This window comes from Lates calcarifer, linkage group LG6 (genome assembly GCF_001640805.2).
Source record: "Lates calcarifer isolate ASB-BC8 linkage group LG6, TLL_Latcal_v3, whole genome shotgun sequence".
In the NCBI taxonomy this organism is placed as follows: Eukaryota; Metazoa; Chordata; class Actinopteri; family Centropomidae; genus Lates; species Lates calcarifer.
The window spans coordinates 5,228,190-5,240,435 of record NC_066838.1 but is presented as its reverse complement, the minus strand read 5'-3'; the positions used below and the strand labels follow the sequence as shown (position 1 = coordinate 5,240,435).

At 35.8% G+C, this 12,246-nt stretch overlaps 1 protein-coding gene across 1 annotated transcript; it reads left to right on the top strand.

Annotated features, from left to right (window-relative positions):
• Positions 1-6,480: 6,480 nt before the first annotated feature.
• LOC108882661 (E3 ubiquitin/ISG15 ligase TRIM25) lies at positions 6,481-11,987 on the top strand. Its single transcript, XM_018675315.2, has 4 exons — positions 6,481-7,266; positions 8,343-8,482; positions 10,150-10,317; positions 10,586-11,987. Exons 1-4 carry the CDS (start codon positions 6,643-6,645, stop codon positions 11,292-11,294), a joined length of 1,641 nt encoding a protein of 546 aa, XP_018530831.1. The 5' UTR covers positions 6,481-6,642; the 3' UTR covers positions 11,295-11,987.
• Positions 11,988-12,246: the final 259 nt, after the last annotated feature.

Genomic DNA, 12,246 nt, shown 5'->3' with positions numbered 1-12,246 from the left:
ACCAAACTGTCATAACTTCATGACAGAGGTAAAGGTCTTTAGGAGGGTCTACTGACAATAATCCATTCCAACAGGTTTTCCTACACTTCATATGTCAGTGTACTGACAGAAAATATCTGAAGAGTTTTCTTCTTTGAAAATTTGCCATTTTCAATTAAATTGATTTTTAATTGAATAATGTCAATATATTAACTGATTCATAAGTTAAAACATGTAACATTGTAATTTGAACAGCAGGAAGCATCAGTTTGGATGGAACATTGTCAGAGGGTTGTGGTTAGGGTGGGTTAGACCCTCCTAAAGACCTTTTTATATTATAAAGATAAGTTAGATACGTTTTAACTCTGATCACTTGTTAGTTCATGGAGAATTATTTACCTCTTTATAGTATATTGATAAGTTTATCCTTAGTATATAGAGAAGTTGTAAGTCTTTAATTTCTTCTAAGTACGTAGATAAGTTTCACTCTAATTTCTTTTTAATTTGTTGATAAGTTTGAACTATTTTATTTCTTCTTAGTATGTAGATATGTTTTAACTCTTTAGAATATATTAGATAAGTTTTTACTCTTTAATTTCTTCTGTTTTGCAGATCATTCTTAGCATTTTCATTTCTTTTTAGTGTGTCAATGAGTTTTGACTAATTGTAGTAAATAGTATATATTAGATAGAGTATTTAGCTAAGTTTTAAGCTATTTTTAATGTTTCTATTTTCAATACTTCTGTCTATTGAGACCAAACTGTCATAACTTCATGACAGAGGTAAAGGTCTTTAGGAGGGTCTACTGACAATAATCCATTCCAGCAGGTTTTCCTACACTTCATATGTCAGTGTACTGACAGAAAATATCTGAAGAGTTTTCTTCTTTGAAAATTTGCCATTTTCAATTAAATTGATTTTTAATTGAATAATGTCAATATATTAACTGATTCATAAGTTAAAACATGTAACATTGTAATTTGAACAGCAGGAAGCATCAGTTTGGATGGAACATTGTCAGAGGGTTGTGGTTAGGGTGGGTTAGACCCTCCTAAAGACCTTTTTATATTATAAAGATAAGTTAGATACGTTTTAACTCTGATCACTTGTTAGTTCATGGAGAATTATTTACCTCTTTATAGTATATTGATAAGTTTATCCTTAGTATATAGAGAAGTTGTAAGTCTTTAATTTCTTCTAAGTACGTAGATAAGTTTCACTCTAATTTCTTTTTAATTTGTTGATAAGTTTGAACTATTTTATTTCTTCTTAGTATGTAGATATGTTTTAACTCTTTAGAATATATTAGATAAGTTTTTACTCTTTAATTTCTTCTGTTTTGCAGATCATTCTTAGCATTTTCATTTCTTTTTAGTGTGTCAATGAGTTTTGACTAATTGTAGTAAATAGTATATATTAGATAGAGTATTTAGCTAAGTTTTAAGCTATTTTTAATGTTTCTATTTTCAATACTTCTGTCTATTGAGACCAAACTGTCATAACTTCATGACAGAGGTAAAGGTCTTTAGGAGGGTCTACTGACAATAATCCATTCCAGCAGGTTTTCCTACACTTCATATGTCAGTGTACTGACAGAAAATATCTGAAGAGTTTTCTTCTTTGAAAATTTGCCATTTTCAATTAAATTGATTTTTAATTGAATAATGTCAATATATTAACTGATTCATAAGTTAAAACATGTAACATTGTAATTTGAACAGCAGGAAGCATCAGTTTGGATGGAACATTGTCAGAGGGTTGTGGTTAGGGTGGGTTAGACCCTCCTAAAGACCTTTTTATATTATAAAGATAAGTTAGATACGTTTTAACTCTGATCACTTGTTAGTTCATGGAGAATTATTTACCTCTTTATAGTATATTGATAACTTTATTCTTTAGTATATAGAGAAGTTGTAAGTCTTTAATTTCTTCTAAGTACGTAGATAAGTTTCACTCTTTAATTTCTTTTTAATTTGTCGATAGTCTGAACTTTTTAAATTTATTCTTAGTATGTAGATATGTTTTAACTCTTTAGAATATATTAGATAAGTTTTTACTCTTTAATTTCTTCTGTTTTGCAGATCATTCTTAGCATTTTCATTTCTTTTTAGTGTGTCAATGAGTTTTGACTAATTGTAGTAAATAGTATATATTAGATAGAGTATTTAGCTAAGTTTTAAGCTATTTTTAATGTTTCTATTTTCAATACTTCTGTCTATTGAGACCAAACTGTCATAACTTCATGACAGAGATAAAGGTCTTTAGGAGGGTCTACTGACAATAATCCATTCCAGCAGGTTTTCCTACACTTCATATGTTAGTGCACTGACAGAAAATATCTGAAGAGTTTTCTTCTTTGAAAATTTGCCATTTTCAATTAAATTGATTTTTAATTGAATAATGTCAATATATTAACTGATTCATAAGTTAAAACATGTAACATTGTAATTTGAACAGCAGGAAGCATCAGTTTGGATGGAACATTGTCAGAGGGTTGTGGTTAGGGTGGGTTAGACCCTCCTAAAGACCTTTTTATATTATAAAGATAAGTTAGATACGTTTTAACTCTGATCACTTGTTAGTTCATGGAGAATTATTTACCTCTTTATAGTATATTGATAAGTTTATCCTTAGTATATAGAGAAGTTGTAAGTCTTTAATTTCTTCTAAGTACATAGATAAGTTTCACTCTAATTTCTTTTTAATTTGTTGATAAGTTTGAACTATTTTATTTCTTCTTAGTATGTAGATATGTTTTAACTCTTTAGAATATATTAGATAAGTTTTTACTCTTTAATTTCTTCTGTTTTGCAGATCATTCTTAGCATTTTCATTTCTTTTTAGTGTGTCAATGAGTTTTGACTAATTGTAGTAAATAGTATATATTAGATAGAGTATTTAGCTAAGTTTTAAGCTATTTTTAATGTTTCTATTTTCAATACTTCTGTCTATTGAGACCAAACTGTCATAACTTCATGACAGAGATAAAGGTCTTTAGGAGGGTCTACTGACAATAATCCATTCCAGCAGGTTTTCCTACACTTCATATGTTAGTGCACTGACAGAAAATATCTGAAGAGTTTTCTTCTTTGAAAATTTGCCATTTTCAATTAAATTGATTTTTAATTGAATAATGTCAATATATTAACTGATTCATAAGTTAAAACATGTAACATTGTAATTTGAACAGCAGGAAGCATCAGTTTGGATGGAACATTGTCCGAGGGTTGTGGTTAGGGTGGGTTAGACCCTCCTAAAGACCTTTTTATATTATAAAGATAAGTTAGATACGTTTTAACTCTGATCACTTGTTAGTTCATGGAGAATTATTTACCTCTTTATAGTATATTGATAAGTTTATCCTTAGTATATAGAGAAGTTGTAAGTCTTTAATTTCTTCTAAGTACATAGATAAGTTTCACTCTAATTTCTTTTTAATTTGTTGATAAGTTTGAACTATTTTATTTCTTCTTAGTATGTAGATATGTTTTAACTCTTTAGAATATATTAGATAAGTTTTTACTCTTTAATTTCTTCTGTTTTGCAGATCATTCTTAGCATTTTCATTTCTTTTTAGTGTGTCAATGAGTTTTGACTAATTGTAGTAAATAGTATATATTAGATAGAGTATTTAGCTAAGTTTTAAGCTATTTTTAATGTTTCTATTTTCAATACTTCTGTCTATTGAGACCAAACTGTCATAACTTCATGACAGAGATAAAGGTCTTTAGGAGGGTCTACTGACAATAATCCATTCCAACAGGTTTTCCTACACTTCATATGTTAGTGCACTGACAGAAAATATCTGAAGAGTTTTCTTCTTTGAAAATTTGACCATTGAATGAGTTAAAACGTATTAGAGGGAGTGTTATGTGTTACACTGATTCCAGCCACTAGAGGTCAGGAGGTCACAGTTTTAAAGTGGTCTTTTGATGTTCATTTATGATTCTCACAGCCTGCACTTGTTTAAGCCATGTTCAAGACAAACTTTCATATCTCCTGAGCTCTAGAGGCTGAAACTAGAGGAACACACTTTGGGTTAGCTGTCGAGTCCCTAGAAAATCTTTAATTGGTAAAGAAAAGATGAATAAATAATGCATTTAACATTTAAGAAAATAACAGTTGTTAAGTCTTAACATTGTAATTTGAACAGCAGGAAGCATCAGTTTGGATGGAACATTGTCAGAGGGTTGTGGTTAGGGTGGGTTAGACCCTCCTAAAGACAAAGTTATTATTATTATTGTTATTATTATTATTATTAGTAGTATTATCATTAATATGGTTTAAGGAGATCAGACAGATATGAGGGGGCTTGCACATGTAGGATTTTGTATGTCATTAGAAACACTTTAGAGTTTGGGAAGCTAAGTGCCAGCCTTACAATTATCAAGTGTGGATGAAACAAAGGCATGAATTATGGTCTGTACATCAGTCATTGACAGAAAAGTCTGAATTTTAGCTATGTTACGTGGGTGAAATAAGTCAGTCTTTAATATACTAATCATATGAGAGGGTGGGATGAAACATAACATGTTAAATCTATTTGTGATTTCATGGTTAACATGACATACAGGTGACACACAACATTAAGCTGTATGTATAGCTCTTTGATGCATTTTAATTTACAAATTTACCACTAACTCTCACTTTATGTTTATTTTTAATTTATCTATCAACTGTTTAATTTTGTTGCATATGGATCTATTTTAATTGAATGTCCTTTAGTGTTTCTGTGTTTCCCATACAGTACCTGCCCACCAGAGGCCTGTACTACAAAGCAGGATTTGCAGTTAGTGAGGAAACTTCAGGTTTAACTCTGGGTTTTCAGTCTTAACAATGGTGGTTCACTTCTTATCAGGGTAAATTGCCACGGTAACTTATGCTGAACAGCTAACCTGCTCCAGGACAGGTTAACTTCAGAGGATCGGATCAAAACCTGTCCGCAGCCCAACTACTGACCAATCAGATCACTGGAAAACTAGAGTCATCATTACTGCGGGATCCTGACAGGGACAGAGTTTACAATAAAGTGACAAAAAATAAAGATCAATAGATATTTTTATAGCTCTGTGGAATCATTTTGTTCCAGTCTTTCCATTATGTCTACAACAGAGCTTCTAACAAATGGAGAGAGAATTTATCACACTAAATGATCACATACTTACTGTTATATCTTCATTTTGATTGAACAAAGATGCTTTTATCCACACATTATTGAATACTTCCCACAATTATAAATGTACATTTCAGTCAGATCAACCTCAGACATTAACTCTCTCCTCTCCTCTCTGCTTTGGCAGAAGAGAGTCTGACATTACTGTCACTGTTTATCTGCATCACATATTCAGAGTAACTCAGAATAAATCACAATCAGACAAAAGAGCAAAAACAAACACTCAGTAAGTAAAAAGCATTTATGTATTTATTCACAATAAATCCTCAGCCTGTCTTTGATAATTGGACGTAATTTCTAGTGTGTTCATGTGATCATATTGTTCACATTTCACCTTGTTAAATGTCATTTTTGCATGTCGCTAGAACCAAAACGACACGCAGTTATCAGCATTACTTCTCATATAATATTAGGCACCTTACTCATGGTTCTGACAATGCTGCTTTTAACTAACAACTCCACCTCTTTCACATGAACGCGCTCTGGAAATCCTAGGTTGACCTAAGGAGTTGATAACCAGCATCATGAGACCGCTCAGTAAGACTGTGGTTGTTAGGTTTAGTGAAGCCAGGTAACGATAAGATATCCTGGTTATGTTCAACCTGCTTCATAGTTGTCAGATGTCCTTCCTGATGTCCTTGTCATAAAACATGTTTGTTATCCAGCGCAATGCTCACTGACAAACATGTCAGTGGAGTGTGGTGAGACACGTCCGCAACAATGCATTACAACTTAGATTGTCGGATACTCCCAATTTTCTGTAAACAAATAAACAGTAAGTCACAAGACACAGTACCTGTAGTTATTGGTTATTTTGGAAACAGCTGAAGGCAACACTTTGGCTAATTTTAGAGAACTCTCTTCTCTTACACTGAAATGTTTTTTATGCTCACAATGAGCAGGTGCTACTGTTCTGCTGCTGTTGAATCTCTTTTGAGATTGACCACCATTGATTTCTTGTGCTCTTTAAAGTTTGATATTCCTTATGAATTGTGGAATTTAGACCTAATGAAGAAAGCTAAAGCTAGAAAAAAAAATGAAACTGGAATAAGCTGTATGTTTACAGCCTTCTCTTGCCTCAAGTTAGATTTGCATTCTGTATAGCAGAGTCCTGACACTTCCTGACACATTCTAAATACCAAAAGGAATTCTGAGGACTCGTGCATAATACTGTCATGCATAGCAGATATTTACCATCAACACCAGCCCTCATGGTGGTGTAAGTTCCTGGCAGCACAGACAGCCGAGCCTCTTGGAAAGGAATGTTGTCCTGCACACTTTTGCGGTTACACCTCCTGACATTCAGATAAATAGCTAAGGGCTGCTGACTTCCTTGTTTGCCCTGTATATTACCTGTTGTCATTGCAGACTCACCTGTAGCCTTGCCAGAAAGGAGACAAGAAACTAGAGGTAGTTCTTGGACAAACTGTGGATGTGAAGAGTGACAAGAGAAATAACAGAAGAAGTTACCAACCTCATCATCCTCCATCATGTCTTTGTCCAAACCGGAGGAGCAGCTTGTTTTCGAGCTAAGTTGTGCCATCTGCCTTCAGCTCTACTCTGATCCTGTGGTTCTCCCCTGTGGGCACAACTACTGCCGAGCCTGTATCTGCAAGACCACTGACACAGGCAAGAGTGGAAAAACGCTTCTACGTTGCCCCGAGTGTCGTGAGGAATATGAGGGTATGGACTCCTTGCAGAAAAACTTCAAACTCTGCAGCATTATCGAGGGTTACCGAGCCGTCACACCACATCTGGACTGGCAGACTGACGCTAAGCCTGAGAAGGTGGAACTTTTCTGTGACCACTGTATAGATGAACAGTCACTGGCTGTGAAGACCTGCCTGAAGTGTGAAGTGTCACTGTGCTCCAGGCACCTTCAGAGACACCACGAAAAGGAGTCATTCAAGACACACTCTGTGGTGGACCCTGTGAAAGATCTGGGAATGAAGAGATGTGCTATCCACCAACATCTGCTTGAATACTTTTGCTCCAATGACATGACCTCACTGTGCAGCACATGCTTCAGAGAAGGCCATCACCAAAACCATGATGTTCTCACCTTCAGTGTAGCTGAAAAAGAAATGAGGAGAGCGTTGGAGAGCCGCAACAAGGTACTTTTTGTTAGTTTCACTATGATTAACTTGACTTTTATCCAGACATTTTTCCTACAGTGATATTGTAGCATTACAGCATCACAACAATATGTGCAATTTGTACTAAAATTAATTTCTTAATAACTTTGAAGACATTTCCAGGAAAGAAGTATGTAATTTCTTATTAGTTATGAGGAAATTAAATTGGTAACCTACGGATTCTTTTAGTCACAGCAGATCAATGTGAAATTTGTACACACAAACACACATAGAATTTTACATACATGAAGTTACAATAGTAAAATAAAAAAGAATAAACGTTACTAAATTATATTTCAGGCCTGTAAAATAAATAATTACCGAACAGAATACTCCAGAGAAAGCAGACTGCTGAACCAAGATGACAAGGCTATACTTAATACCTGTGGGAAACAATGGATATGTGACACATTTGAGTTTTGAATAAAGTGATTGGAGGCTACGTGACACACTGCTCCCCTGTGCTCTGGAACAGGTGAATGACAAGAATGCAAAAATTTTCTGATAAGAACATGTCTAACTAAAATTATCGCCTTTCAGCTGTGCACCAACCAGTCCAGTCCAGTTAATTAGAGTGAATTCTTGAGTTATGGTCAAAAACATGCCTTGTGAGTTCACAGTGACCTTGACCTCTGACCTTTTACCACCAAAATCTAGTTAATTCATCCTTGAGCTCAAATGAACGTTTGTGCCAAATTTGAAAAAATTCCCTGAAGTCAATAATGAGATATCGCATTCACAAGAATGAGACAGGTGGGCAGAGAGATGGATGGACGGATAGCCTGAAAACAGTATGCCCCCAGCCATGGCTGTTGTTGGTGTGGAGGCATAATTGGATTCTAACAGTGCATACATGAGTCCTCCATTCCAGGTGTCTGATTCAAAAACTGGTGTAACGTGCTCATATGTCACTTACATCATGGAAATGGAGGGGCACCTGTAAGAGTATGACATGAAAATATGCTCTGTGTGTTTTCCCCATGCCTGTTACAGGAAAAGTACACCCAGTCATTCCAGATTTTTAACACCCAGATGCATTATATGCATGTTTGCAGGTGGTTTCCTGCAGGCTGCACATGACTGAGAGTCTCCTACAGAAGACGGCAGAGGAGCAGGGAGCCTCTGAAGCTATAGGAGACAAACTGATCAACAAGACGGTCACACTCATTGACAGTATGGCTGCACTAGTGGACAGGTAATATACTGCACACATGCTGGTGTTAATAATACCTTGAGAGATAAAGTGGTGTTTTCAAACATACTTTTTAAAGGTCAAAAAACACAGTTTTGGTTATTTCACATGGTTTAACCTGTTCTATTAGCTCTGTGCTCTGGGTTGTGAAGCCATTGTTAATCAAACCTGTTAATCAAATCTGATCAAGCCATACCCACACAGTCCTGATTGAGCAGATATGCAAATGTTTTTAAACTCTTAATAGGTAAGGTCAAACTTTGACCGATTGTTGCTTATTTACTGCCTTATTTACAATAACTGTATAACTGGAACTTTCATCCTGTTGGTTAGAAACCAGGGGTGAATGATGTTTAAGATCTTATATCATGTTGCATGTAAATTTAATTATCTTAAAAAAGCTATCATAATTCATTTCTAGATAAAATAACATAATTGAAATGTGCTATTCTTTAACCCAGTGAAATAAAAATCACCCAGCCCTATTACACACTGTATATTTAAACTAGTAGGATGATGTACTATGTTAGTTGAAAAAAGCTGGATAAACTCATGTTTACATTTAAATAGTGGATGAACAGAGAGAGTTTCTCTGTGTTTTAAATTATCAGTCACTGTCAGTTCACGGTTCACTGAGTACATCAGATTACAGCAGTTCCTCCTTAAGGCTGGAAGTGCATCATCAGGCAGTGACTATTGTAGATAAAATGAAGGTGTACCAATGATTTCGTGTAATGAATCCAGTTCATCTGCATTTTTGGTCTACCAGTAAACTAATTACCGTAATTTCCAGACTATAAGCCGCTACTTTTTTCACATTTTTTCACATAGATTTTTACGGGCTAACGAGCTTCATGCCGCAAAAACATTTAGACACCTGCAGCTTATAGACAAGTACGGCCTGTATATGTACTTTTTTTTCTTTTTAAATTTAGTGGGTGTGGCTTATAGTCAGGATAGCTCAATAGTCCGGAAAGTACGGTAACTGGAATATAATGTGGTCAAATGCCAGGGATTGCTCAAGAGCAGCTTTAAGACTTTAAGATTTTAGAGCAATATCTTTGTAAAAGGCAAAGAATCTACAGTCAAGTTAATGATGATGATGTTTAGTAGGTATAATGTCTACCATATTCGCGACTTTAGTTTAGGTTAGAGCCTTTGCTAATGATCACAAAACATAAAGTACATCTGAGGCTGATGGGAATATTATATTATTTGACCTGATGATGGTGATAAATGAAAAATAAAGGGATCATCAAAGTTATTACAGTTTACCCTGAGGGGGACCTGAATGTGTGTGTTCATGGCATTCCATCCACTAGTTGGTAAGACATCTCACTTTAACCGCAAATGTCAACCTCATGGTGGTGCTAGACAGGGAAGGACAGAAAAATAACATGGAAGGAGAAATATTCTCAGCTACAGGTACTAAACACTGTGAAATATATCCAATCGCCCAGTTATCCAATTAATATATAAATATGCAAAAGAAATCACATCATATTGAGAAAAAAAAACAACCCTAACATACACAAATCAACACAAATGAGTCTGTCTCTTGTAAGTCATACAGAAGCTATACTACTAATAATAGGAGAAGGAAATAAAATAGGTAGGTGGAGTTTCTGGTTCAACCTCCTTTTGATGTGCTATTATTGTGTTGTGTTCAGGTACAGGGAGCGTCTGCATATGCTTTTGGAGGAGGAGAGAGGCCAGCGCAGAAAAAGTTGGCAGCTTGGAATGAGTGCACTGGAGGAGCACCAGCAGCAGCTGCTGGAGGCCCAGCGAAGTGCCACAGAGACCCTCAATGAGACTGACACATGCATCTTCATACACAGGTATAACAGAATGAAGTATCCTAAAATGGTCTCTAAAATCTAATTAAAGAAATAATCCCAAAGCATACTGGTAGAAATTCTGTATTTTCTCTGTTGAGGTGACGGTGCATATTTAGTCCACATGTATTAAAAAAGTATTTCACAGCATTCATATTGTCACTTTTACAAATATATACTGCAGTGTATGTAAAAATATACAGATATAATGATATAATGCATGTACTATTAGCTATTAGCCCTTAATTAAGGAAATTCCTCTGTTATCTAGGTTCATTCTGATAGAACATAAGCTGAGAGAGGCTGTCGAAGGTGCCATTCCTTCCACAATCCCCTCAAAGGAAGCACTCAACACCAGGCGTCTCCAGACAGGCCTCAAAACCCAAGACTTCCGCTCAGAAATGACCCGCCTCCTGGATTCTCTGTATATCCTCCTCAACCCCCTAGACCTCACCTTCAACATCTACACTGCCCACCCCAGTTTGATAGTGTCCAATGACCTGCGCACAGTCAAGTACAGCTCTACCAAGCAGCCATATCCAGAGCATCCAGAGCGTTTCACAAGCGCACCTCAGGTTCTCTGCAGCCAGGGTTTCTCGGGTGGCGAGCACGTATGGGTGGTTGAAGTGGGGGCCAACAGCATGTGGTCACTGGGCGTGTGTTACAAGAGCATCCCTCGCCGTGGTGACCACAGTCGTCTAGGACACAACTCTGTGTCCTGGCGACTGCAGTGGAAAAACAGCAAGCTGACAGTATGCCAGTCCTCCTGTAATGTGGCTCTGGGGGAACTGACCCATCAGCCATTGAGGATTGAGGTAGCACTGGACTATGAGGCGGGCACATTAACGTTCCACAGCACCAAAGGGCGCAGGGAGCACCTCTACACCTTCAGGGCTGTGTTTAGGGAGCCAGTTTACCCAGCATTCAGTATCCATTCAAACACACCAGAGTCCTGGATCACACTGCACAGTGGGATATGATAGCATCTGTTATTTTTTAAATATTTCTCAAGCACAGAATTAATTTAGGTGTTCAACCAAGTAAACTGGCCTCCCACTGAGATTGTTCTTTGTACTTTTGCAGTTTTGTACAAAACTCTGCATGGATACATGAAAAAGTACAGGTTGATTCAATCCATGATAAGACTCTGATTAACAAATCCTGACAAATTAGTGCATTTGTGTGTAACTGTAGTAGAAATGTGACATTCCTTGGAGCTAAGCTGGGAGGTGTAACATTCTGCAGCTATCCTACTACAAATAAACGCTGAACTTTGCCATGTGCTGTCTTATAATGCCTTGCTATTATACAAAAGTGTTTGTTTAGTATATAGCGTGACTGCATTATGGATACTTATTAATCTCATTAGAAAATTTGTTTACAAAAACTTAATATGTTATGTTATGTTATTTGTGATCAGGGTGATTTTTGTGCAGTGTAAATCTCAGTAAAGGTCTAATATAAATTAATTAGCTTTTTGGGATTTTCTGTGGTCATTTGTCCAAGATGCTTACAGTTGGCATGTTTCCATTTTGTCTGTTTGTTGAGCGTTTACTGACTGCATCTTGTGGGGTGTGTCTTGCCTTTATTTCCTTTATATACTGTAAACACTGATGTGCGGGAGCCATGCTTGTGTTTATGTTACAAATAAACTCTGACAATAATGTTTGTCTCTGTTGACAAAATGTCTGTATGTCCATAATTGTATGTATGAATGTCAATATGAATGGTATATGTAATATGTGATTGGTTCTTCACATTTCATTCATTCAAAGGAGTAGTAGTAGTAGTGTGTGACACTGGGGTTGCCAGGTTTGGTTAGAAATAAGTAACTAACAGTGATTCGACAGTTTTTATTTCGCCGAAATGCATACGTAAACAAATACAGATTATTTGTTTAAGAAAAAGTATACCTTTTTTGGGCAATCTCAT

Excerpts from the sequence above, each read along its gene's own strand:
- LOC108882661 (XM_018675315.2), top strand. The coding sequence starts at position 6,643 with ATGTCTTTGTCCAAACCGGAGGAGCAGCTTGTTTTCGAGCTAAGTTGT. Across the intron at positions 7,267-8,342 it reads CGTTGGAGAGCCGCAACAAG|GTGGTTTCCTGCAGGCTGCA; the intron begins GTACTTTTTGTT and ends GCATGTTTGCAG. Across the intron at positions 10,318-10,585 it reads ACATGCATCTTCATACACAG|GTTCATTCTGATAGAACATA; the intron begins GTATAACAGAAT and ends TCTGTTATCTAG.